This window comes from Eretmochelys imbricata, chromosome 22, assembly GCF_965152235.1.
Source record: "Eretmochelys imbricata isolate rEreImb1 chromosome 22, rEreImb1.hap1, whole genome shotgun sequence".
In the NCBI taxonomy this organism is placed as follows: domain Eukaryota; kingdom Metazoa; phylum Chordata; order Testudines; family Cheloniidae; genus Eretmochelys; species Eretmochelys imbricata.
In genome coordinates, this window is record NC_135593.1 from 12,325,444 (window position 1) to 12,350,495 (window position 25,052).

Below are 25,052 nucleotides of genomic sequence, written 5' to 3' on the forward strand. Positions count from 1 at the left end.
AATTAATAACATGCAAGTTCTGAAGAGCTGAATCAATCTCTTCCAGCTTTTGTAGTTTACTATATTGGCAGAGCAAGGAGGGGAGGAAAAGAGAGAGGGGTCTTTCAGAGGAGACCTTCAAAAGCCAGGTTATGCCTGGACACTGAAGATCCTATTTTGTAGGCTACTGGGCTTGCGTCAATGTCCTAGGTGAACATTTGTCCTCTCCTGACTGCTGTGTGGTCCAGCTGGCTATCTACCAGGATGCTGGCCAACACCCCAGCAATGGCTACTTTTCAATGATGTTGTGTACAAGGAATTTGTTGAAGGCGCTTCGGCATCCATTTGGGATGGTACATGCTATATGATCACGAAGTATGTTTATTGTGATCAGCAGGAAAATATTTACTGTCATTATCACTTTTATCCAACTCCAGGGCTGCCCAGTATTCTCGGTGTGAGCCCCAGTTCTATCGACATGCCACCTGTTTCAAACCCCCTTGGAACCTGAGTGCCTCTGAATGCTGGACGCATGATCATAAGTCAGTGAACGGGGTTGCCATTTTTTCCCAAGGGCGGATCCGTAGTATTGCAGTGAGTATTTCTATCTATGTTCACTTTCATTGGCAATGATGAAACCAGGGCCCATGTGCCTGGAAAGACACGCAATCACAGACATGAAGGTCGCTATCTTAAAACAAAAAAACTTCAAATCCAGACTCCAGCGAGAAACTGCTGAATTGGAATTCATTTGCAAATTGGATACTATTAATTTAGGCTTAAATAGAGACTGGGAGTGGCTAAGTCATTATGCAAGGTAGCCTATTTCCTCTCGTTTTTTCCTCCCCCCCGGCCCCAGATGTTCTGGTTTAACTTGGATTTAAACTTGGAGAGTGGTCAGTTTGGACGAGCTATTACCAGCAGGAGAGTGAGTCTGTGTGTGTATGGGGGTGGGTTTTTGGAGGGGGGTGAGGGAGTGAGAGAACCTGGATTTGTGCAGGAAATGGCCTAACTTCATTATCATGCACATTGTGTAAAGAGTTGTCACCTTGGATGGGCTATCACCAGCAGGAGAGTGAATTTGTGTGGGGGGGTGGAGGGTGAGAAAACCTGGATTTGTGCTGGAAATGGCCTAACCTGACGATTACTTTAGATAAGCTATTACCAGCAGGACAGTGGGGTGGGAGGAGGTATTGTTTCATATTCTCTGTGTATATATAAAGTCTGCTGCAGTTTCCACGGTATGTATCTGATGAAGTGAGCTGTAGCTCACGAAAGCTCATGCTCAAATAAATTGGTTAGTCTCTAAGGTGCCACAAGTACTCCTTTTCTTTTTTCTGAATGCCTAGAGGCTTTCCAATTATTATGAAAATCCAGCCTGCAGTACATTGCATTAGGCTGCAGTTTGGGAGTTGAGCTTAACTTGTCCTAGGTTTGCTTTCTTCTAAATGGCACTTTATTACCTAATATGTACCGTGGGAATCTGTTATGTAAAATTGGTCTGTTTCTGCGTATGTAAGAATGTTTTTGATAAATGCTCCATATTGCCTGCTTTGATTCATTATTTATGTTCTTTAATGGTAATCAGGGAAAGGGGCATTTCCTTTCTTCCCTTTCCTGGAGACAAAGAACTGCTGGAATTGCCAAACTTTTGCTTCCCTTTTAGTTACTGTAGTAATAATAATTAATTAATAATATTTTTAATGTATTGGTGCCCTGGCCCAAAACTCCTTCAGAAACCTTGAGGAAAAATGTAGATTTCAGAATAAAATAGGCCAGCTTGCTATAGAATAGCTTCAGTGTGCGAACACAGACCGCAAACCCATTGCGGTCGGTGAGGTTTTAGTTGAGAAAAGATGGTCTGGTTAGGGCACATTCCCACCTCAGCCACGGACTTTCTGATTAACCTTGGTCAAATCACTTCACTGTTCTGTGCCTTGGTTACCAGAGATGTTTCCTCCACTCGTGGGGGTGTTTTGAAGATAACTTCATAACTACTTGGGAGGTATGGCGATATTAGAGGGATGGAGAGGTACCATGTAAATACCTGCACAGAGATCTAGAAAGGTTTGCCTCATCTGACTGAAATGTGGAAACCATGTATCAGCAGCCCTTGTCTCATGGGGAGAACTTGGTAAAGTGTGGATTAGAGCCACATGACAGACACCTACAAAATGTGAGCCCTTCTGTTTTGAAGTTGTGTGTTGGTGTCCACCTGAGGGAATGTGGCCTTCGGGTTTGGGGGAATTCAGGTCCTGTTTGCAAGGAGTGGTAGTCATTTGCATTGATATGTGGGTTCAAAGCTGCAAAATGAAACTAGCCATTGGGTGTACGTACATCTGTTACTAACCGCACCGTATGTGACTAAAACTGAAAGGGTGAAAAACAAACAAAAAACCAACCTGAACCTTTCTGTTGTTTTGTTTCTTGCATTTCACTCAACTTGAAGATTTCTTTGGTTGGTTTCTTTTTTTGTTCCTAGTCAGTTTCATGCTTCTGGCTCTCTTGTGCTAACACAGTGGCCAGCACTGGCTTGTTAACTCTCCACCCTACCTGCCTTTCCCCAGAAGACTTGTGTGTCCATTGAAGTTTTAAATAAGGCATGCCTACATTTGGTTTGCAACTCCTTCCCAAAAATGTTGCAACTTCCCCCATCAAAAACTTAAAAGTTAGAGGCCAGACTGTGGCTTGGATTCTGCAGGTGCAATGTCCTGTTAGAGGGATAGTGGGCAGAAAGACGCTTTCCTTCTCTCCCCTCCCTCATCTTGTGGTGCCATGCGAGGGCTAGTCACAAAGGGCTAGATTTTCAGAGGCATTTAGGCACCCAAAGATGCAGGCAGGCATTGGTTTCAATGGGAGTTAAGTTCCTAGGTGCTTCTGAAAATCCCACTAGACAGCTATCTGCCTAAATACCTTGGGAAATCTAACCCAATCCTTGGTCCTTATGCTCAGGCATCACACACAATGGCACTAACCTCCCCAGAGAGATGGTCTTTCAGGAATGCACACTCTGTAACATTCCATCACAAAGGGAGCTGCAAGGACCACTATGGTTCTTGCTCCTGGCCTTGCCACTGCGAACTTCTTTACGGGACAGCACACTTCGTAATTCCCCACCCCTCTTACTGCAAGGATGCGTCTTTACAGCTGCCATCTACCTCTGGCCCTGTAATGGTTGGTGGTGACCCTTTGAATCATGTTGTTGGAACGCCTTGAGTAGTTACATTGAGTTGCTGGTCCCATGAAGAGGAATAGAGCCTGCTATTCCTTTTGTTCAGGTGAGTGTTTCTGTGACTGTATGTTCCTCCCAACATCAGTGACAAAGAGAGACCTTGTTTACTCTACTATCACTTGCATTAGGTGAATCCCACTAGCTGAATTCCACTGTCGCTTCCTGCAGCCAGAAACCAGCCTGAGCATTGCTTACCCATGAAACACCCAGGTGCCGCACTCGTCTGCCTTCGTGATGTAATTCTCAGGCAGCAGCCCAGAACAGCCGGTCGCTAGGGAAGTGCCATAAATCCAGCCCTCACTGGTGCTGGTTTGCTCCACCGGGGACATGAAAATGAAATCCCCTGGAACCAGCTCAAGCTCGTCGTCATTCTGCGGGATGTAGGGATAGATCACTTGCAGTGTCTGGGGAGATGGAAGAGAAAGCGAGAGTATGTGAGAAGGGCATTACAGAATCCTGGGCCATGCGAGAAGGCTGAAGGAATGAACTTGCATATGCCTCTCCCCGGCTGTCTACCACCTTCCCCCAACTAGACAATTAACCCTTCTTAGGCCAGTAAAAGAGAGAGCAAAGGTGACTATAGAAATGAATGACAGGCATTAAAGATGGAAAAGCCTTGTGAAATCACCCAGTCCCACATTCCAGCTGCTGCAGTCTCAGCTTTCTGCATTGTATTACCTAGTCCTAGTGCTTCATTCATTCTAGTTTTTAACAGGAAGTCAGACTAGATGATTACAGTGGTCCCTTCTGGCCTTATACATCTACAAAAGACATCTTTAGAATGTGGTGTCTGCCACGTCCCATTGGGAAAGTATTCAGTCCTTATTGTCAGGAAGTTTTCAGTATTCAGTTTCCATTTTCCCCTTTCATCCCCTTGCTCCTAGTCAAGCTGCTCCTTGTGCCATCCTAAATAATTCCTCCCCTTCCTTGTTCTGCAATTCAATAAAAAATGTAAGCATGTGCTTAACTTGAAGCATCCTGTTGACTTGGGCCTACTCATGTGCTTAAAAGTTAAACATGTGCTCCAGTCCACAGTTGAATTGGGGACTTAGTATTTACACATGTGAGGTTCCCAAGGATCATCTTCTATGTGTTTACTCGCATTCCAGTTAAAAGAGCATTTTTCTTCCCCACTCTTTATTGGCTTTGAAAGTGGGGCAGTGACCCTTTGTCACTGGGCTAATACGTTTGAACTCATGATATTCTGCTCTCAGAACTGTTTACGAGGACATGAAGAAAACAAAATTAAAGGCGATGAGGAGAGTACTGCCTAGACGTTTTACTATTATTTCTTAAGATGAATGGGCTCAGGTTTCAAAGTAGGCAGAGAAGTAGCAAGTAATTAGAATTCTACTTCTGTCTGTTGCACTGTGAAAATATATATCCCGTTTTGTGTGTTCATGCTTGTTTGTGTATTTGATGTGCACACAGGTGCACGTATTGGGGTGTGAGTGTACAAATATAACCTGTAATGTTCAAGAGAGCATGGATGGGATTTAAACGATTTTTGTTTTGTTTTGTTACATGTTTACAAAAGGGCAAAAAGCTCTGTAAAACTGGACAAAAATGTTTTTATGGGGAAAAAAAATTGCTTTGAATGCGATTGTTCCCTTCTGCCAGCTGGGAGCTAGAATGTATTGTAGGTCATGAGATAGAATGGCAAGTAACCTTCTTTGCTAACTGAAGTGGAGTCAAATGTTGATCAGTAACTTTCCTGGTAAATACCCACAGCCATCCTCCACTTCAACAAAAGGCTTGTTGCCTGACTTCTGCATTAGCAATTTCCATCGCAAAGCAAACATCTAATGAGCAACTCTGTCCTTTTTATATACCTTGTATGCTCCGTAAGGAAATGTGACTTGTCATGCCTGGAGCTGACTGTGGCTCCATTGATTCTAGTGTCCTGTTTCTGGCAGTGGCCAGCATCTTCAGAGGAAGATGGAAACTAGTCTCCGTCCCTTAATATCCCAAGGCCAAAACTTTCACGCTTGGGCATGCCTAAAGCTGTACACCTAATAAAAGTGCCAGAGTTGCTGAGCATTTGCTACTCCCCACTGCAATCAATAGGAGTGCTGGGTATATACTTTGGTCCCTCTTATTTTCCCCCTGTGGCACATCATAATTTAGTTTTCTGTGGGCTGTGATACTTTGGTCTAATTTCAGCTGTGGGAATTAGTGTGCAGGTGACGGGTGGTGCTGGTGGCCTGTGATGAACTGTAGGTCAGACTGGACGTTCTGGTGCTCCCTTCTGGCCTTAAATTCCGAGAGTATATCTGGATTCTGGCTCTGCCACAGACACCTTGGGGAACAGGCTGAATCTCTGTAAACATCTTGGGACAGGGCCTAGGATGACCTCCTAGGTCCCTCCTAGATGACCTCCTGAGGTCCCTTCCAACCCTGATATTCTATGATATGTGCCTTTGGACCAGAGCGGGACCCAATCTCAGTTTGGAGCTTTGCAGCAATACTGAGATACAAATCAACTGCAATGGTATTTGATTGCTTTTTTTATTTTTTAAACTGAGATGAACTCCAAAAATTACCTCATGGTTAGCAAATCTTATATCTCGAGAGAAGATTGTGGCGACCCAGTCGCATCCTAGCTTGACGTCGATGTTCTGTGCTAATTTCTCCAGCGTGGGCAAGTGGCTGGTTTGGAAGTGGTAGGCCAATGTCACGTGCAGCTGTTTCTTATGGGGTTCTACATGCACATCTGAAATGAGAAAGATGCAATCAAAAGCAAGCAACTGTCACTTTGAACAGCAGACTCTTGCTCCATTTTCAAAGCATTCATCCCATTAGTGCAGGAGAATTGAGCAAAACTTTTCAGTTAGCGAAGGAAGACAAATGGCAGTTTGGTCTCTGAAATCAAAACTATAGAGCTGCGCACTGGTAATGCACCATTGATCTGAGTCTGACCCTTAGGAATTTGATTAGAGGAGCATTTGGTACCAGGGATGTCTCATGAAATCTTGTATAACCCACTGCCTATTGAGTCTGCATTATGCTTCCCTAGGGTGACCAGATGTCCCGATTTTATAGGGACAGTCCTGATATTTGGGGCTTTTTCTTATTTAGGCTCCTGTTACCCCCCCCAACCCCTGTCCCGATTTTTCACACTTGCTATCTGGTCAGCCTATGCTTCCCCAGCCTGTGTGCCTGATGTACAGAGGAGAGGAATCTGCGACTGCCTGCAGCTCCAGGGTTTAGCAGTCCTTAGGCTCAAGCTACAGAGGCTCATGCTGTTAGCTCTGGAGGTCCCAGGTTGTTTTCGAGCGAACGGGCAGCCTTTCCCCCTATCTAAGGGGTTGACGTTCTCTCCAAAAATAGGCTGCTCAGAGTGGGTTCCTGCATATGGTGCAGGTCTGATGCTCAAAGGTGGTGAGCACTCTCAAACTCCTATTTGCCTCTGACATGGGTGCTCAATACTTTTGAAAAACAGACAGTGGTTTGTTTTTCTTTTTAATTCCCCCACACAAGATCTTTTCTCTCCTGGTCTCTCCACTCTGTGTTTTCTATCTGTTCTGTCTGTCATCCTATGCATCTGTTGCATTTCCGCCCCCTCCCCCCACCCCGCTCTGCGCCGTTTTTCCTCCCACAGGTGGAGAACACAAACTGGGGACTCTTAGAGTTCATGTTGAAGTTGAAATATTCAGGTTAACGCAGCTTGACGTCCTGGCTCCACTGAAGTCAATAGGAATTTTGCCAGACTTCGGTGAGGTCAGGACTTTACCCACGGTGCTGAAGTATTTTAAAATGAGACACACACACAGTTTGAGGTGAGGCGAGGGTACTCCCAGGATAAGAGGTAAAGCTACTGAGAGAACCTACATAATGAAGGGATTAAAAAAGGTGAACACACAGGTGAAGAAATGAGGAAATGCCAGAAGCTGGGAATGGGCGACAGGGGATGGATCACTTGATGATTACCTAGTAGTTCATTCCCTCTAGGGCACCTGGCATGGGCCACTTTGGCAGATAGGATACTGGGTTAGATGGACCTTTGGTCTGACCAAGTAAGGCCATTCGTATGTTTTATATAAATCATAATAAACAGAACTGTTCAAACTGGAATAAATTGTAAAAATAACTTATTTTCCCTCATTCAACCACATCTAAAAATTAGGGACAGACAAACTGGCAGACGTTTGGAGGATTGGTTCCCAACCCAAAATCTCAGGTGCTTGCCCAACCCATTTGAATCTCTCTCATTCAGCAAAAAAGGACACATTATAGGGGTGATCTCTGACAAGGGCCCGGGGCATCGAATGTGGGTACGCGACAGCGCTGTGTGTGAGCAATGCACCCGTAAGAATCAGCTCAGAGGAACATTTGGTCTAAGAGGAACAAATCTCATGGGAACAGGCTGCCTGGAGATTGTCAGTGCTTGTTCCTTTTTCTGGTAGGACCAGAAGCGGTGAGGGCAGCTGCTCATGCTGTGTTAGGACGCGCCAAAAAAAAAAGAAAAGAAAAAGCAGGTGTTTAAAGCTTCCAGCCATTTCCTCCCTCTTCTGAAAGTGGGTGTCTCTAGGTCACTGTCAGGTGAAACTCCTGGGGACTCAGAACAACCTGCAGTTCTACAAGGCCAAGTGTATCTACTTAGTTGTTGTTGTTTTAGCTACAGCACCTAAATGGTGGCTGTTCTGAGTTCTGGATGGGGGCGTGCGGCTGTACAACCTGTGCTGGACCAGCAGCAACATACTCCTGAGAGTCAGAAGTTCTAATCCCTCCCCCACCCCGTATGTATGGAACCGCTGATTTGATGCATTTTAATCCATGTGGTGTAAGCCTGTGAAAATCTAGGACCATCTTTTGCTGTGTCCAGTTTATGCTGGGTGCTGCAGGGGTGGGATGGCACGGAGTTGGTTACAGCTCTGATGCGCTGCTTCAGCCTTGTGGCTGTTCCTTCAGGGGCTATATAGCTGCCGGGGGATCGCCAGAGCACACTGAGCTGTGGCCACTCCCACTCCATCCCCCTGTCGTGCTCCCTGCACCAGGGCAAGGAGGCACTGGAGTCAGTTTTGCTGGTTCTGTGCCTGCTGGCCACTCCCATATGCCATGGGACGCTCCAGCAGAGAATTAGGGCAGGTTTCCTCTCGCTTTGCATTAGCTAAGTGATGGTAAGCAGGCCCGAGAATCTGGTCCCCAAGACGGTGTGGTGAATTTCCTCTGGATGAACAAAGGCTGAAAGGGGTTTCCCTTTGGTTGTTGAGGTATTTTACGCATCTTCACAGAGAGCCGGGTTTGCTTCCGGGAAGCAGAAATTCTGTAAGGAAACTAAATGCGCTTTCTGTCTGTGGTGGGGGAAAAAGCTTGAGGTAGTGAGCTGAGCAGGAACTTGTAGCCTCAGAGACAAAATGTCTGTTTGAAAGGTTAAAGAACTGTCAAATGTCAACTTCCCTTCCAGGAGATAACACTTCAGAGCAAATGGGTTGTGCTCTTTGAACTGAAAACAATAGGTTCTGTGAAGAGGTACTGAAACCCCAGACATGTGGTGGGGTATTCCTCTCTCATCTTCCTAGCCCTGGAGCCTCGCTTAAAAATCCAACATCACTTCCCTGAGCTTGAAAGCCCTACTTCTGAATGGCATCAAAACTTTTGCATCTGAAAATGCTCTCTGGGGCACCTATGAACAGAGGAATCACTAAAGCAGAGCAGAACAATGGGCCATCTCGGTCCTGTCTCAGACAGTGGCCAAGGCTGAATACTTCAAAGAAGGCGAAATTCCCACCTTCCTAGACCATGCACCAAACTGGGCAATACAATTGCATGGAGGGTGCAAGGAGGGTAGATAACACTGACACTGACTAGGCTCCTGATTCAGCAAGGCACTTGGGCGCCTGACTAACTTTAAGCACGAGTAGTCTTACTGCTGTCAATGAGCTAATTACCTTGCCGTATTGGGGATGGTATTTCTTACATCTTTCCCCTCAGAGTCGAGAATAAAATTCAGGAGTCCGGACTCCCAGCTCATGCACTAGCTATTAGATGTCACTGCTTTTTTACGGACAGCATTAAAAAAGCTTCTTCCTCAGGGTGCCTCCTGTTAGCCTAGTGTTTTGTCATTGGCTCGTCACTGTAAAATGGTCAGGCCTGCCCAAGACGATGGTTCGTGTGTTGCCATGAAAATGATGCCCTTTGAAATAGACATTACGGGTTAAGTGATATGCTAAATAAAGTGTATATCCTCGTCCCTGGCATCTTGGATTACAGTTATTCACTGGACAAAATTAGCTATTTGTTTTAATGGTCACTTAAAAGGGCTTCCTTTATGATAAAGCTTTTTTTTTTTTTTTTTTAGCATAAATGAAATATTGACAGAAGGGGAATACAATTGTAAGAAGAGCATGTTTTGGGGAGGGTAAATTTAGTGTGAGGACCAACCTTGGGAACCAAATGAATTTATTCAGTGTCAGATCCTCAGCTGGTGACTTGGGTGGAGTTTTGCCAGTTTACACCAGCTGAGACTCTGGCCCTTACTATTACCACAGAAGGGATACTGTGCAGGGAGTGACACTGCCCCACTAAAAGTGCCTCAACCCTGATTTGGAAAGACCACATCTGCGGGAAAACAGTTCAGTCTCTCTTCCCCACCCAGTCTTCAGTCTAGGCTGCTAACAAGGAGGCCAGTTGTGGTGTGGGCATCTGTCCCTTAAGGATTGGACTCTGATTCCTAAACAGCCCCTCCAGAGGTTCTGTCAGGACCTTCTGGCAAGATTTTGGCAGCACAATGGGTGCATTTTACCATGACATACCAGGAGTATTTGGCACTAGTCAAGCTAAAATGCTTGGAGCCCCTATAGCCTGCCTTTGACATTTCTTTCCCGTGTACTCACCCACTTTAGAAGCAGCTTCTGTAGCAAAGTCTGCCGCAAACTTCTTGAGGACCTCAGCGCTGTCCTCCTTGACGAAAAGCCCAATGAAGTTCGAAGATGTGTAGAGTTCTAAAGGCAGGGGAGCAGGCAATTTGCATTTCCATCGCATCACTGTGGCATGCAGGGCTTCATTGAGCGCATCAATTTTGCTGTCTTCGCACTGCCAATGAAAGCAGGACACATGTTCCTTAGGGGGCAGGAATTCATTCACTGGGACCGTACATACCCTTGTAGTGTACTCAGAGAAGAAAGGAAGGGTTCAGGGTGATGGACCTGAATGGTTTTACACCTTGGACTTTTATAGAAGTAGAAGAATGTAAAGAACTAGCATATACATCAAACAAAATGAAACAACCAAGAGCTGAGTGAATACAAAAAACTCTTCCATGGATTTGCATTCAAATGTTTCAGCTAACCAGCTTCAGAGGTATTCACTCTCCTGTTGCATTTGTTGTATGGCCTAGTGGTTGGGGTTCCCCTGAGACCTCTTCCACTTGGTTCCCCAAGAACTGAGCTCATCTCCGCTTGTCACTCAGGCGCCTTTATTTGGCATAGAGCAAAGTTATGTTGAGTTGATTAGATTCAAGCATAGGGGTGGGTGTAGGCGGACCACACCCCCAAAATTACGCAGCAAACCTCTTCCTTTACATATGTTTACCATATATTGCATTTACTATACATTACATTACACGTTTTGGGATTGGCTTGGTCACTTTATAGGAACCAATCCCAGGACAGCATGCACTGTCCATACACAACTTACTCTTTACCTCACCTTAGGTTCCAGGCTTATTTCATCCATTGCTATCTCGTTCATTGTAAATGGTTCCCTGGGTGTTCCCCTTTATTTTAGCTAATACAGACATTCTGTTTACAGATTACTGATCCATTTACCTCCCTAATCTTGTCTCCCAAGAAATAAAGATGCATCCATATCTAATTACTCATGGCAAACCAGGCCTGCACCAGTGATTATCATGTTTCCAACATGCCCATCACCATAGTAGCCTTCCAAAGTTAGTTACATCAGTGACCCTCTCTGAAGAAGAACTTTCTCTTTCTTGTGATTCCCAGAAGAGATGGGTCAGGTGTCTTGCTTTTCGACTTTATTTTTCAGAAGTTTTACCATAGCCATTCTTATATAGTCGAATACAATGACAAAGCAGGAGTACAGCTTTAATATTAACACAGTATGAAATATTCATAGATAAATACTCCTGAGTATAAGATAAATAATTCCCTAACACCTCCCACACTTTTCCCCAGAAAAGAAGCATCAGAAGCCCAATCTAGCGGGAGACTCTTGGTAAAGCTCTCAAGAGCTCCATTCATAGGTGGAGTTTGTGCCTCTATAGGTTAGTGTTAGTTTTTTTAGCTTAGCTCCATCAGCCAATCAAAGAATGTGTGTGTGGGGCAGGGGATAGCAGATTTCCCTTTCCGTCAAATGACTCTTTTAGCCACTGAGTGCTGCAGCAATCCATTTCCTGGCATTACTCAAACAAGGTGGATTTCCTAGAATGCCCAAAACAGAGGCTTGATGTGGGGGAAACCTCTACCCCGGAGCACCAAACGCTTTCTTCCAAAACATGGACATATTTTGCCATTCAAAGACTATCCGAGACAGGTTTGCATTGCAGCTGCCACAACTCCAATATTTGCTATGCGGGGCGAGTCCAGCTTTAAGCATTTGCCCAGGAGTCCGATATCATCTCTTGAGAATTTTGTTCTGAATGAAATGCAAAAACAGAACTGGATGTTCTGCACATACAATGCCAGATATTGTCCCACCTGTCAGAGCAAAAGGAAATGTTTAGCATCTTCTCCCATTTTTCTTGCATGGTACAGTCAGTAGGATAAATCAAGGAGTTCACCATTTGTATGTGTTACCCACAAAATGTTTTTGGCTAACATACTTTTTAAGGTGCACTTTAAGTGGATTGTTTGTTGTCTGCCAACAATTCCCCACCTCCTTTATAATTTTGAGTCCATGCTTATTGTAGAAAGGACCTTGCTCTATTGGGTAGCTGGTGTTTATCATGAAGATATGTGAAGCAGGCTAAAGATGTCTGTTCAGTAATCTCTTTTATGGTTAATGTGTCCATGGTTAGCCAGGAGGATTTGAGTTTTGAGCTATTAGTACATTAAAATTGCGGGTTATTCCAGTTTGGTACCGAAGGAGAGCTGGTGAGATTAAAAGTGGTTATGGATTTGATTTTCTTTGGGGAAGGACCAGCCAAGCAACGAATAAGATTGTGATATGGCTGCCCTAAGTACTGAACACTGGCCTCTTGGAGGAGCATCTGTGTATATTCTACTTAGTGAGATACGCGGATGATATGGTGATGAGAACTTTAGCGATACACGTGACAATCGTTAAGACCATATTGATGCCGGTCTGTTACTGATACCAATTTAGTACAAGGGACTCATGAATTCTCTTTTGAGCTCTGCCATTCATTTACTCTGTGACCAAGGGCAAGTCATGTCACCCCTCTGTGCTTGTTTCCCCATCTGTAAAGTGTGCAGAGTGACACTTCTCTGCTTCAGCGGGGGGAACTGTGAGGCTTAATTAGTGCTTAAAAAGATCCCTGGATATAACACCGTATAGAAGTGCAATGCATCAGCAGGACTTCCAGCAGGACACCATCTCCTAGAACTCTAATGAAAAATGAGCAAACATATTTTTCAGCAGATTTCAAGGACCTAGTCTCCAGTGATATTATTCTGTTAAGACAGTGGTGACTTGGAATGGACTTGTTTAACAACCATTTTGCTTCCCAGCCTGGTGTGCATCAAGCAAACCCAGTAATAATATTCCCTGAATTCCGTCGAGCACAAAGCATTTTACAATGAGTGGAGAAATATGTAACTCAACCTGCTTGAACCTGGTAATGGTTGCTGCCAAAAAAGACACACAGGACAATTGAATGAGAAGTGCTGGCTCACCATAAAGAACTGGCAAAGAGTGATGTGTGGGAAGATGTTGTGAGCCTTGTTCTTCCCACAGATCTGCTTCGACTGCTGCCAGAAATCAGAGAGCTTCTGAGCCAAGGGGCCGGTGGGGCGCAGGTAGAGGACATATTCCCGAGGCAGGGGGTCATCAAGGAATGGGTCCCCCACATGAGAGAACAACCTGAGAGAGAGAAGGGAAGAGGTGGTTATTCAAGAACAGCAGAAATATTGAGTAAGAGATTAAATTAAAAAGCCCCATATTTTTGTAGCAGAAAGAACCAAAATTAGAGTTCTTCCCCACTCCCCACATGTTACTAGCCTTGGGGCCACTGATCTCCAAGGGACCAGGCATGGAAATGTACATTCCTGCTGTCTATATGTCCAGTGTGGCCTAGTTATTATTACTAAGTAGGAGGGAAGTCTGCTTTTTCAGTTAAGTCTCTGGACTGGGACTCGTTTAGTCTTTGGTTCTGCCATAGGCTCTCTGGGTGACCTTATGTCAAAAGTGCTTCATAATTTTGGGTACCCAATTTGAAACATGTTAAAGGGGCCGGATTTCCAGAAGGCAGAAGTTTCAGTACTCTCTGTAAAACATGCCCTTTAACTTGTTCTCAGTGCGGACACTCAAAACCGAGGCACCCAAAAACTCTTGTTCCCTTTGCGAATTTAGATCTCAAACTCGCACAACTGTGAAGTGGGGGCGATAAAACTTCCTTTCTCTCACCTTTCTCGACCTTGCCTATTGAGATGGTCAGCATTTCGGGGCAGGGACTGTCTCTGACCATATGTCTTACGGTGCCTAGCACAATGAGGCATTGATCTTGCTTGTGTCCCTTAGGTACTTCCCTCGTATCAACAAACAATGACGTGGAGCTTCCATAAATAACATTTCACATTACAGTCTGTAAAGTATGGTAAATAAATCTTATCCACTTTTAAAAATTATTTATTACTTCATACCAACCAGTCACATGCTGCTTGGACACTTCTTCCTCCAGTGGATGTCAGTGCTTTTTGTCTGAGGAGGGGGAGGAAAAGAATATTCCACTGTTAGTGTTAATGGGTAGACAGAAAGTGGATAGTAACATCTGCTGCTTGAATTGGACTCTGCAGCCACCAGAAACCCTGGTACCTGTGGTTCTGGATTTGCAGACAGCGGCAATAACTAAGGGCCAGAGTCTGCTGTCCTAACTCCCGGTGAATAATGCATTTCTCAATGAATGCTCCAATTTAACTCAATGAAACTATTTGTGGAGTCAAGTGCAGGTAGATTAAGGCAATCCAGGCCCATAGACACGCCCCCTGAACTGATGCCCCACCCACTGCACCATGCCCCTGTTCAAGGTGGTAGTGGCAAGGGCCATCCAAACATGGACAGTCTGCTCAGCTGTTGCAGGTCCAGCTACCTGTGCCAGGCTGAAGTTTTGCTCCTTCCTACCCACTACTTCCTGTCCTCAGGTGAGCTGGATTCCTATGGGAGAAGAGAGAAGTCAGCTCCTCTGAGCAGTGGCACCATTGTTCGGCTTAAATGAGGGCTTGAGTCAGACTCCGGCCTTAGCTAACCTGAGCGGCAAAGTTAATGTCAACTGTGGCACCAAGAACAGTCAATGGGGCAGAGGGCGGTGGAGTTGCTTTCTCTGCAAGGCAGCAAGGTTAGAGCAGGGGCAGAGACGTGCCGTGCTGAGACCACCTAAACCCAGTCACAGCATTGAATGCCAGATCTTCCAATTTTATTGTCAGCCTCATGATATTTAATGTCATACGTGATGCCCCGGCTTCTGGAGACATGTGATAATGTGAGACTCTCAGCTTTCATTTTAAGAAAAGTATGTTTCTAGTTTCAGAGTAGCAGCCGTGTTAAATAAATTAGTTAGTCTCTAAGGTGCCACAAGTGCTCCTTTTCTTTTTATGTTTCTAGTGCTCATGGTTGCACAGAAAAGTTTGAAAAAGTGACCTGAGCACACTCCAAAGGCTTAAAAACTAGGAGTCAAACAAAAAGTACTCCAAACTTCTTTTTTTAGAAAAAAGCTTATAATTGTTTTTAGCCAATCTTGTGACTTTCTGGGATCTGACTCATGATTTTGGAAGGTGAGGGGTTGACAACATAGCATTCACACATTGCCTCATTGCAAGAATACCCGGCTTAGGAGGTATATTCTCTCTTCGGGTTTTCATTGTCAAAGGGCTGCAGTGTTTTATTTACAAACACAGAGAATATGGTTTCCCACTGCTTACAAAAATGTCTTCCTGCTCCCTGCTCAACCTCTTAGCTGCCCCTATGGCACTTCACATGTCATATCAGCACCATTTGTAAGCAGGACTTATCTAAATGTGAACATACATGGAATCTGGATCTATTCCAAATGCACCTTATTTCAGACTCAATAAAATTAAATGTTGCCTGATCAATTTACACAAGACAGCGTGCAGTGTCTGTTTTCTTTCTCTTTCACCTGGTGTGCTTCATGATAGATAAACCCCTTTGTTTCAGATCCGTTGCTAACAGGATTTTAAAATGACCTACTTATTGGCCTTTTGATCAGCATGAAAATCAAAGGGGATGGATATGAAAATATGGGGCATCTCATTCAGCTTTAAGAAGAGCAGAGAAAAACAACCACCACCAGGGGGCACAAAGCAAATATTTTCAGCCTGGAATAACCTACGGAAAAACTACTAAATGTGTTTCAGAGTAGCAGCCGCGTTAGTCTGTATTTGCAAAAAGAACAGGAGGACTTGTGGCACCTTAGAGACTAACCAATTTATTTTAGCATAAGCTTTCATGAGCTACAGCTCACTTCATCGGATGCATAAAAGTGGAAAATGCAGCGAGGATGTTTTTATACACACAGACCATGAAAAAATGGGTGTTTATCACTTCAAAAGGTTTTCTCTCCCCCCACCCCACTGTCCTGCTGGTAATAGCTTATCTAAAGTGATTACTCTCCTTAAATGTGTGCAGCTCCTGCTAAACTGATCACGTTCCCGTCCTGATTTTTCCCTTTTAAGTGCATAAATATTCCCTGTTGTTCTAACAAAGATTAAATAAAAAGGCACCAAAGTGTTCTGTTGTTGAGCAGTCAGGAAAATACAGGAGGAAATCAATACACTGCAATTTAATTTTGGATAGCACCTGTTTATCCAAAAAATGTTTCCCCAAATATCGATATATTGCACTGAAAAGCAGTTATACCTGAGTGGGCAATTAGTCTACGGAACTCATTGCTACAGTATGTCAATGAGGTCAAGAACTCATTAGGATTCAGAACAGGAGTAGATGTTTATACGGATATAATTGTGTATATTAAAACATGAAGAAGAACTTTGGAAAGGATAGAAACCTCATGTTTCAGGGCATAAGCTGACCTCTCATAATTGGGGGTCAGGAGGAACCTTCCCTGGGGAGCAGGTTATCTCATAACTCCTACTGCAGGGGTGTCTTTCTCTGAAGCAACTGGTGCCACCCACTGCTGGAGACAGGATACTAGACCTAGATAGGCCGTTAGTCTGATCCAGTCAGGTATGTGTTGCCCAGCACACTGCCTGCTGTACAACGTCATGGGGAAGGAGAAGGTTTGACGCAGGGCACTGGGACAAAACACGCCGTGTGCAGCAGAGACTGCCTCAGTTTCGAAGGATGCCTCCAAAATGTCATATCAAGGGGGACCCTGTGTCACTGTCCCATCAGGAGAAAGGGGACTAAGCGGATCCCACTGAGAGGTGAACCACAGTGGTTGCACCAGAGAGTCTACAACATTGAAATTCAGGGCTTTGAAGCCTTGAATAATAAATCATATACATACAGTGGCATCTTTCCCAGGATCAAGCAGCAGAAGCATTCAGCTACATGGACAGCTTCTGTAAAGGTAGCAATTCTGCTTGCTGTCCTCACAACAGGTCCAGGAACATGGGGCTGGGACCAGCTTAGGAAGTGGCTGGTTTTATTTGCCAGCTGTTAAACTGGTCTAAGCAGCTGCCTTCATATTCTTCTATGGAGAGTATAATCTGTCTCAGAACTCTATGCAGTAAAAATTTGCCTCATGACAGGAAAAGCTCTATTCAGCTGCTAGCTGATACCCTCAAACTTGTTAAATATTATGGTATGGCTTATTGTAAAGTGAAGACTTCCTGACATCTTTAAGCTGACCGCTGACAGTGCATGTAGGCTGAGCTGGTAGAATCAATAAGAATATCCTGCATTATTATCTTCTGAGGGAACGTACAGTTGGGGTTGGAGAACATACTGGTTTCAAATGAGTGCAAAGGGCCTGGAGTCAGCACTTCTGGGTTCACGGCTCTGGGAGGGAATTAGTCTAGTGTTTAGAACCGGGGAATGGAGTCTGTGCTCTCCAGCATTATACTCTTAGTTCTGCCAACGGCTCCCTGTGAAGATTTGCTATGCCTTCGTTTCCCTATCTACCCTTAGTTAATGTTTTTGAAAGCACTCTGATATCCATGCAGGAATAGCATGGACATGCATGAATGAGAGAGACTCAAACCACTGAGTTGGCTACATTCCCTCTATTCAGTTGTTTCTCCCCACCAATACGTGCTTTCATTTTGAGAAATTAAGAGGAAGGCAAAAAATACTGGTGCAGAAAGGGCAGTGTTGCAAATGTGTGATTATGAAAACACTTCCTACTCAATGTTTGTGCTGCCCTTATCTGCCAGCATTCCATTGCAATCAGTGGAACACTGGGACATGACTCCTATTAGGACATAACGTTGCATAGCGTCATAGTGTCCCTGGTGTGTTCTACCTAGATGCATTTTGTCTAGCATAGCTCTAAATGACTCACACAGTGAAGCTGTGGAAGACTATTCCACAGTTCTCTAAGCCCTGGGGATGCAGAGCCTGGGAGTGCCAATCCTCAGCTGGTGTAAACTGCTATAGTCCTATTAACTTTAGCGAAGCTTTGCCTGTTTATACCAGCTACATTTCTGGCCCTAGAGTTTCCTTAGCTCTGTTTCTTCCACTCGCTTCCAGTCAAACTTCCTCAGACCAACCAAACAACTCCCCTCCCCTCCCTTCTTGCTTGTTTACATTAGTGGCTCTCAACCAGGTGTACAAGTACCTCTTGGGGGACACAGAGGTCTTCAGGGGTACATCAACTCATCTAGATATTGGCCTAGTTTTACAACAGGCTACATCAAAAGCTCTAGCGAAGTCAGTACAAACTAAAATTTCAAATAGACAATGACTTGTTTATGCTGCTCTGTATACTATACACTGAAATGTAAGTACAATATTTATATTCCAGTTGATTTATTTTATAATTCTATGGTATAAATGAGAAAGTCAGCCATTGTTCAGTAACAGCGTGCTGTGACACTTCTGTATTTTTATGTTTGATTTTGTAAGCAAGTAGTTTTTAAGTGAGGTGAAACTTGAGGTACGCTAGACAAATCGGACTCCTGAAAGGGGTACAGTTGTGTGAAAAGGTTAAGAACCACTGGTTTACACCCTTTAAAATGCTGTAGAAATGTAATTCTCCACACCATAGACTTGGTGCATCTAATGCATTTAAGTTCTGTTGCATCCACAGCAGCAAATCTCCATTTACATTAAAAATTTACTTCCTGCAAAGCCCCACTTGCTTTGAAACGATCCATTTCTCCATTGCATAGTGCGGGCTGACAGGCTGGCTCACGCCCCTGATTTACTCTCTCCAGACCCCAGAGCAGATCATTCGAGGCATCATGCATTGTTTAGCGGGACATAGCGTGCTGCCACCCACCCCTCTTCCATTCTCTTCGTGAACCTATGAATGTTTTCTTGGAACGAGTGGTACAATAAAGCTCTGTTAGAATAGACAGCAGCTCTCTCTCCGCTGCCTTTTGTACTCAAGGGATCCAGAAGGACGTTAAAAAAATGTTAAGGAGTACTTGTGGCACCTTAGAGACTAACCAATTTATTTGAGCATAAGCTTTCGTGAGCTACAGCTCACTTCATCGGATGCATACTGTGGAAAGTGTAGAAGATCTTTTATACACACAAAGCATGAAAAAATACCTCCCCCCACCCCATTCTCCTGCTGGCAATAGCTTTTGCCAGCAGGAGAATGGGGTGGGGGGAGGTATTTTTTCATGCTTTGTGTGTATAAAAGATCTTCTACACTTTCCACAGTATGCATCCGATGAAGTGAGCTGTAGCTCACGAAAGCTTATGCTCAAATAAATTGGTTAGTCTCTAAGGTGCCACAAGTACTCCTTTTCTTTTTGCGAATACCGACTAACACGGCTGTTACTCTGAAACCAGAAAAATGTTAGTCTGGGCTAAACGCACCCGTGTTCACGAGCAACTTCAGAAGGTAAATGCCTTTTCTTTCCCCCTCCCACCCTTCCGGTTCTGTCAGGGAGCATCCCCCTGCCCCCACTTCCACCCCCACAGCCCAGTTTAATTTTCAGCGCAAGGAAGGAAACACTGTGTAAGGTAAATTTTTGTCATGGCATTTGAGGCAGAGAAACGGTTTCTTTCCATGCTATTTAGTGCAAGGGAAAGGTAACTGTGCTTCAGACTGATGCCTTCCCTGTCACCACAAAACAGGGACAGTAAAGAATTCCCCGCAAATGCCCTGTTCGTTAGCCATCAACTCAGGCCCGGAAGGGATATTCCTCAAGGTGCTTAGTCTCTGCAGCACCGTTAGCACTCAGGCTGACACCTTCAAAGCTGGGTGCTGACAGCTAGGTACGTGCATTTATATGCAGTCACCTAAATAGATGACCTGATTTTTACATCCGCAGACCACCTGCTGTGGGAGCCGGTGGACCGTATTCATCCCCTCTGAAAATTACTGAAAATCCATAGTCAAGCCACCTCATTAGGTGCTTAACTATAGGCACCTGGGGTTGAAATTTGTTGTCTGATATGGAGGCCGGTTTCAGTTGGGTGGTTTTGTGAAATGGCTACTTCAGGTTAGGACCTAGACTGAGCCCACCTCAGTTCTGACAGGTCACCAAGCAGCCATCAGATGATAATTTCAGGTCGTGACTCACTGGAGCTGGACTCAGCATGGAGACCTACAGGTGAAATGGCTTCACAGAGCATTACTAATCCTTTGAGCCTTGTGGCTTTTAACAGACTTAACACAAGGAGTCACTTCATCCACCACCACATGCAGCCACCTCTGAGGTGAGATCGAGGCACGTGTTTAATAAGGACACAGTACAATGGTTCGGAGCAGGAGGTGGTGAGGATACTGCATCCAAATGAAATTACAGAGGTGACTGAGAATGGGCAAGCTGGAATTTGTTAACCTCTATCATCTCTCCTGAAAGTGCCGTAAGATCTTCAGCCATCACAAATCTTTGGACTCTCCAGTCATCTGCGTGCCCATTAAAACCTTGCTAAGGCAGCGATTTGGTATCAAGTCAGAAGGAAGAGCACCCACTTCTAAATCACCAGTAAGCTTCTGTTTAAATGGGGGGTTCTAAATCACCAGTAAAACAGCACCTAAATGTTCCTAGGAAGTCTCGCAGCCAAACTCTCCACCCTGAGTTGTAAGATCTTGCAAGGCCACAGCATAAATGGTATATTGCTGCACAGGGACAGCTGAATAACACCTTAGCAGTTAATAAGTAAACAGCACACAATACCCATTTCAGCCCACAGCTGTTTAATGGAAAAGCATATAGCCCTGTGTACTACACAACTTAACTCATTACTGTAAAAGGATTTTGGCTTCCTGTAATTTTCATGGTGGAGAAAAAACAGTAACAGGGGGGAATGTCAATTCAGCTTGGAGATACATGTCAATAAACATAAAACATAATGGCCAAAACCCATTTACTTCAAGGGAAATGACTTTCAGGGAATGATGCATTAACCATAAGAGAAACTTCAGCCTCAGTAACAGCACATAGAAATCTTTTCTCCTCTCGCTAATTGCTCTGCTTTCTTACTGGAGCCCCATTTAAAAGAGAGCACGCCTTTGCTATCAGTGGTGTGGCAGCTTGTGGGGTAACGAATTAGGAGCTAACATGTACTGGTGGAAATGGCCTTTTCATCTTCAGAATGAAATGTCACAGTGGAAAAGGAAAAAGGAGAAACTACTATTTTTGGAACAGCAATGTGTCTTTCTCTGTGGAGAACAAATTCTGCCTGCTGTGCATTTTACAGAACAATAAAAGCGACTGTATTTCCTGAGCCACAAAAGGACACTATCCAGAACTGGGGGTGGGGACGGGATGTTCAAATCCAGAAGAAGGAAGGTGTTGTGGTTAAGGCACTAAACAGGGGTGCAGATCTGTGCTCAGTTACTTGCTCTGTCACAGATGCCCTTTTGTGATGTTGGTGTCTCAGTTCCCCATCTGTGATATGGGGACAATAATCATCCCTATCTCCCCCCTTTTGTCTGTCTTGTCTATTTAGGGGTCAGTCCTGCAAGGTGCCGGCCCTGCTCCAGCAAAGGACTTAAACACATGCTCAAACCTATTGACTTCATTATCATTTCTCAGTTCACTTATTTAAATAAACACCCCTGTGTCCTCCACTTCACTCTAGCCCTTCAGGTACTGCAGAGCAGTGGAGACTTCCTGTCTTAACATCTCCTCCTAAACACTGCCTCCCCACCCATTAAAATACACAGAGCTCAGAAAGAGGAAGGGCTGAGTAAACCCCAGTGGGATTTGAACCTACAGTTCCAGAGAGTTTATTGCTTATCCAAAATTGATGTTTAGGATATAATTAAACTGTCCCCACTGGATGATATATAGAGCTACGTGAATTTCCCCATATCTATCCACTCTTCTTCTAAAATTGTAATATGAGCAGAGGGTCAAATTTTGCCCTTGGTGATACTGCGTGCTGCATGTTTGTCAAAAAGAACTTGGTCCATCGTATGTGCCTATGGACACAAGCACAAATATGCTACCAATATTCTCTACTTCTGAGCCAGCTAAAATGAAGCCATCAGCCCACGCAAGCATTGTGGGATTTGTGAATGAGCATAAGCATTAGAGACAGTACGGGGGAAAAACTAAATCTCCTATTTTATGATGGTGCCTCATGCCCGTACAAACTTCTTATCTGTGAACAAAGCTCCTCAGGGGGAAGAATTCATCATTTTAAGTAGCCCCTAAATCTCTGGTCCATAAAATATTTAGCTGCGTAAATAAGGATTTGTTGGAAACTGCATTAAACATGATGGAAAAATCTGGCTCTTTCCAACATTAGATTTGGTTTGAAGCTGCCCGACATGGCAAGGTAAGAATTATGGAGTCATAATTTATGCCAAATGGGACTGTTTAAAAGAAGAGCGCTATAAAGTGGAGTGTTTTTGTTGTGATTATAAAATATATTTATTTTTGCTTTTAAATATATATCTATATTTAAAGTTTAACTTTCCAGCTTGCTGTGGTTTATGGTCAAAGAATAGAATATACAATGCTGCTGGCTCAGGGGACTTATAACAGGATACAGACCTTTTCAAGATTAAGCTCAGCAGTAGAACAGATTGGAATGTGCTTGTAAACTGTATGCTGTGTCCTCCTGAGTGGGTTCTCCACCTACAGCCATAACCACCTACTACTGCTTACAGATAATAGCAGTATTCCTTTACTTTAAGTGGCAGAGGTCTTAGCTTTGGGGCAAAAGTCCCTGGTTTCAAACCCTGGTGATGACCAGTGAGTAAAGGAGAGTCATTGTGTATCCTTTGCAAACAAATAATTTGCCAGGTTTGGGCCTTTTTTCTATTTTTTTATGAATATTCATTTTTCAGAATTGTTCACCAAATAATTTTTACTAGCAAAGGTGGGAAAATGGACACATTTGTCTAATTACTGCATTCAATCAATAGTTGCAAGTGAAATATCTGTCCCTGATTCTTTCAGGCAGTCAAATTCCTTGATTATTTGATGGGGGAAAATGCTAAAATTCCTGAATAGTTTATCAACCACCTCCTCTAGTTTTTCCCCAGACATATTCGGGCATGATGGGTTTTTGCAAACAGTTTGAAGAGGTTGATCCTTTGAGTATTCAATATTCAGAATTCGCTCTGTGTGATTGGTCACCTAAATCACATGATATTGTTTCTGATGCCTGTTCCGATGACCTAACCACTGTAAATAAGCTGAGTGCACACAGAAATCCCTAAGGATTCCGTTCCTATTGGGTGCCCGGGGGAGGAGAGGAACAAGTTCCTACTAGATTTTCCTCTTCTGCATACATTTTAAGAACTAAACTTCATAGGTGTTATTGCAGGCAAGTAACTCCCATGCTGTACCATACTGTTTTGGTCAGACACGTAAATTTCACTCCCTTCAGTGGGCTTTGTGTCAGTCCCTTAAATATTATCCTAGCTTATTCTGCTGCTACTTTTAACACAAAATGTGGGACCCACACTCCTCCCTAGCATTTGGCCAAATAACTCTAGTTGCCGCTACAGCAGTCACAAGGCTGGGGTGTATTTTCTGCTGCTAAATCATGAGACCCATTAAAAATACACACACCATTTGGGAAAATCTCCCTAATTTAGGTCAGCAAATACCATAAACAGGTCACAGCTCTGCAAAGATCTCCCCACCCCCTCTGAAATACAAGAACCTTCAAATGAACATTATTGCAGAGTGGCTGCACAGTCTACAGATAGACTGGAAGATTTTATCCCCTAGGTCAAATAAATATTTCTAGAACGTACATGACAACACAGTAAGATTGAGGGTTTTTTCCTTCCTTGTCCCTGAGCAGTGGCTGCCATATCTCAGTACTCATTAATACCAAAGGCAATTAATAGAAAAGAGAGGGAAGTGGGAAACCCAACCAGAAACAGGATTGGTAAGCACGCTGTTCACATTGTGAATTTACAGTTGCCATAATTAATGATGTTTTCGTGAGGGGGTGATCCAGCTGCCCAAAATGCAATCCTGCCATGTGACTATTTTTGTTTCAAGTGGAGAAGAGTTGGGGACTGTGTGTGTGTGTGCGTGCTCTATTTTTTTATTATTATTATTTATTAATATTTTAGTTACGTAACCTCTTGAAGGCAGAAGACTCATATGTGCTGCAGGATGTTTTTCTTCTTTAACACATGTGCACCAAGACATCCCCTTAATTCTTTGCTTTGCCAGCTTGTTAAATCAAACCCCAAAGAGGGAAGTACAGCTTAAAAAAAAAGCAATCTGCAAAATTAGAGGAATCTAGCAGCCATTTTATGTTTATAAAGAGAGACACATTCATTCAAAAAAAAATATCTCTTGTTTAAAGCAAAATGACAGCATGGGCCTCTGCATAAGTCGGGGCCTGGACCTTAAAAGATCTGGATTCAGTTCCCAGCTCTACCCCACACTCCTTGTGTGACCTTGGACAAGTTATTTAGAGCCAATTTCTCAACTGTTGTACAATGGCATATTTCCATCAAAACCTCCATGTACCTCTGTTCCTCTTAATGCCTCTAAAATGGAGGAAACAACACTTCCTTTCTCCCAGTCTATCTAGAATGTACAGCACCAAGCGCACAAGGCTTCTGAGCTAGGTTGGGGCCTGGAAGTGCACTGTAATGCTAACACCACGTGAATTACAACAAGGAGCCTTTAGACTACAGTATTTCCCACCTCAAGTGTTTTGTTTTTTTATTAAATAAGTTTTGGATTCTTTTTGTTTTCTGGGTTTTTAGTCTTTTGAGTTGACATTTTTTCCCAAGCTTTTCTCTGCAACCATGAGGCCAGCAGTAACTACTACTGTTTTTTTTAATGAAAGTTGAAATTCTCTGGAAATAACATGACTCCAGGTGTTGGGCTTTAAGAAACACCCCACATATCAAGACATATGAAAAAAACACGCAAGTTGGCAATACTTAGGCTAGTGGCGGCTGAACGGCCAAAGGTTCAGAATTTGGGATCAGGCAGGCATTGAGAAAAGGAATGCTAGATATACGAATAGTTTAACATTGGTGGGTGACATTAAATGTATACTCGAAGAGAAATTAGGTAACGCCCTATCTCTGTTAACTCATTTACAGGAATCTGAATTTTAGTAAACTCATCGAGCTGTTCTATTTGATGGTGCAAATGCCTTC

The 25,052-nt window shown here is 43.8% G+C and overlaps 1 protein-coding gene across 1 annotated transcript in view; it reads right to left on the bottom strand.

Moving 5' to 3' along the window:
• The window catches only part of UBASH3B (ubiquitin associated and SH3 domain containing B), a 104,664-nt gene that overhangs the window by 28,901 nt on the left and 50,711 nt on the right, over positions 1 to 25,052 (bottom strand). The window contains exons 2-6 of the mRNA XM_077839933.1: positions 14,003 to 14,056; positions 13,033 to 13,219; positions 10,048 to 10,246; positions 5,755 to 5,924; positions 3,407 to 3,615 (exon numbers count right to left, since the gene is read on the bottom strand). Of these exons, the coding sequence (XP_077696059.1) occupies positions 3,407 to 3,615; positions 5,755 to 5,924; positions 10,048 to 10,246; positions 13,033 to 13,219; positions 14,003 to 14,056 (819 nt within the window). The remainder of the gene's footprint in view (positions 1 to 3,406; positions 3,616 to 5,754; positions 5,925 to 10,047; positions 10,247 to 13,032; positions 13,220 to 14,002; positions 14,057 to 25,052) is intronic.